Below are 1,881 nucleotides of genomic sequence, written 5' to 3' on the forward strand. Positions count from 1 at the left end.
CCCCTGTGACAGCACAGACCCGCCAGCCCCGCCCCTGCCCCCTCCCCCCATCCAGGAAGTAGACGGTACCCGTCTGTCTGACACTATACAGTCTGTAATATAAAATTACACAGGGTTTATTGCTTGGTTTGGTGTTGAAACCAGCTGAGAGAGTATAAGAGTGCCGCACCTGTCAAACTGAGGTGTGAAGTGATGATTTATTACATGATTTATGGCCTTTTGGCTCCACATACTTTTTATCTAGATCAAAGGCTGTCATCTGTTATGACGTGTAATCACACTTTGTGTTACTTTTCATTCTCAAAGTGCATCATTATAGGTTTGACAGAAACTTTTCACCACTGATTTATGCTTTTATAACAACATTAAAGGGTTTTATTGGGGTTTCCAGTGGGAATAGGACCAACACCCCCAGGGTAGCATTATTGCATCAAAGCCATTTTATTAGGCTTTGCCTGGCTATAGTTCAGAGCAGCAGCACCCAGACTTAGTTTGTTGCTCTCTAAATATTTTATGGATGTATGACTTAAAACTAAATTAAATTTAGAAAATACATTTAAAAATAAATATTAGCCCAATAAACCAGATAATGCTTTTAACTTAGGAAAGGCGGTTGTTTCTTTAGTTTAGGGAGGCGACAGTGGTGCAGTGGGTAGAGCAGTCGTCTCCCAACTTGAAGGTTCGAATCTCAGTGCCTGCAGTCCACGTGTTGAAGTGTCTTTGGGCAAGACACTGAACCCCCAAGTTGCCCCCGATGGTTAGAGCCATCAGTTGAGTTGGCGCCGCAGATGGCTTCCATCGGTTCTGTACCAGAAACAAATTCCTTGTGTGTAACATACTTGGCCAATAAAGGTGATTATCCTCTGTTATCCTTTCGAGGAAGTTTAGTCCTGATAGTTATGATAGATTTAAAGCTTAAAACCAAATTAATTTGGATAAGACAAATGTAATGTTCTAAATTAAAACACACATCAGACATACTTTAAAACGTATCTGTTCCTTTCTCTTTTCAGAAACATTAACAGACTTGCAGCATGCAGCGTTAACAAAAGACTAAACTTACTGTCATGTCCCTCAAAGTAACTAGATTAAGTCCTTCAAATGTTGTAGAATAAGTCGATAAGCCACTGCACCAAAGTCCTTTAAAACAGTTTATGTTTAAGGTTTCCTTGCGTGGTATTATAACTCTTAGATGTCACGTTCAATTCAACTTATTTGCCATCAGCCAAACTCAAAAAAATGTTACACTTTAAGTTGGTATTTATTCTTTTTCTCTGGTGCTGTTCACTCAGCTTCTTTTGTGATGTTTTGTCTTGTTTGTTTCTTCTTCTGTGGTGTTTTGTCTTCAGTGACCCTCCTCTCTCGGAGGAGTCGCCGTCACCGCTCACCCCCCACCACTCGCTCTCTCTCTCTGAGAGTTCGCTCTGACCCTGCCTCCCGCTGCCGCTATACGCGCTCTCTCTTCCTGCCTGCTGTCCGATCACGTAAGCCGAAGGAGGTGCACTGCCATTCAATGGAAACTTAGGAGAGATTTAAAGAGATTCTACAAATAATCAATAAAGATACTGATCAATTTGTTATCTTGTTTAAAAAACAGAAATAAAACACAGGCAGGAAAAAAGTCCTTGATAACGTTACAGGGTCCTTGTATAGGTTTCAGAAGTCAGTGAAAAAGATGTAAAGGTCTTGGAGAAGGTTCTAGAAATCCTTAAGAAGGTTTGGAGAGCTTTGGAGTAAGTGCTAGGACGTTTGCTGATGAGTTTCTGGAGGTTAGTGAGGACCTTTTTCTGATTACTGAACACCTGCGCAGTAGTTCTGATGTTTCTGACTCAGCTTCTCTCTGTCAGTGATGATCCCCCCTCCTCCCCCCTCCCCTCCCCC

General features: G+C 41.7%; 1 protein-coding gene across 1 annotated transcript in view; it reads left to right on the forward strand.

Moving 5' to 3' along the window:
* Positions 1 to 1,881, forward strand: part of abi3a (ABI family, member 3a) — a 16,447-nt gene that overhangs the window by 12,205 nt on the left and 2,361 nt on the right. The window contains exon 8 of the mRNA XM_020621677.1: positions 1,350 to 1,484. Coding sequence (XP_020477333.1) covers positions 1,350 to 1,484 — 135 coding nt within the window. The remainder of the gene's footprint in view (positions 1 to 1,349; positions 1,485 to 1,881) is intronic.

The sequence above is a fragment of the Monopterus albus genome, unplaced genomic scaffold, assembly GCF_001952655.1.
Source record: "Monopterus albus unplaced genomic scaffold, M_albus_1.0 scaffold265.1, whole genome shotgun sequence".
Taxonomy (NCBI): Eukaryota; Metazoa; Chordata; class Actinopteri; order Synbranchiformes; family Synbranchidae; genus Monopterus; species Monopterus albus.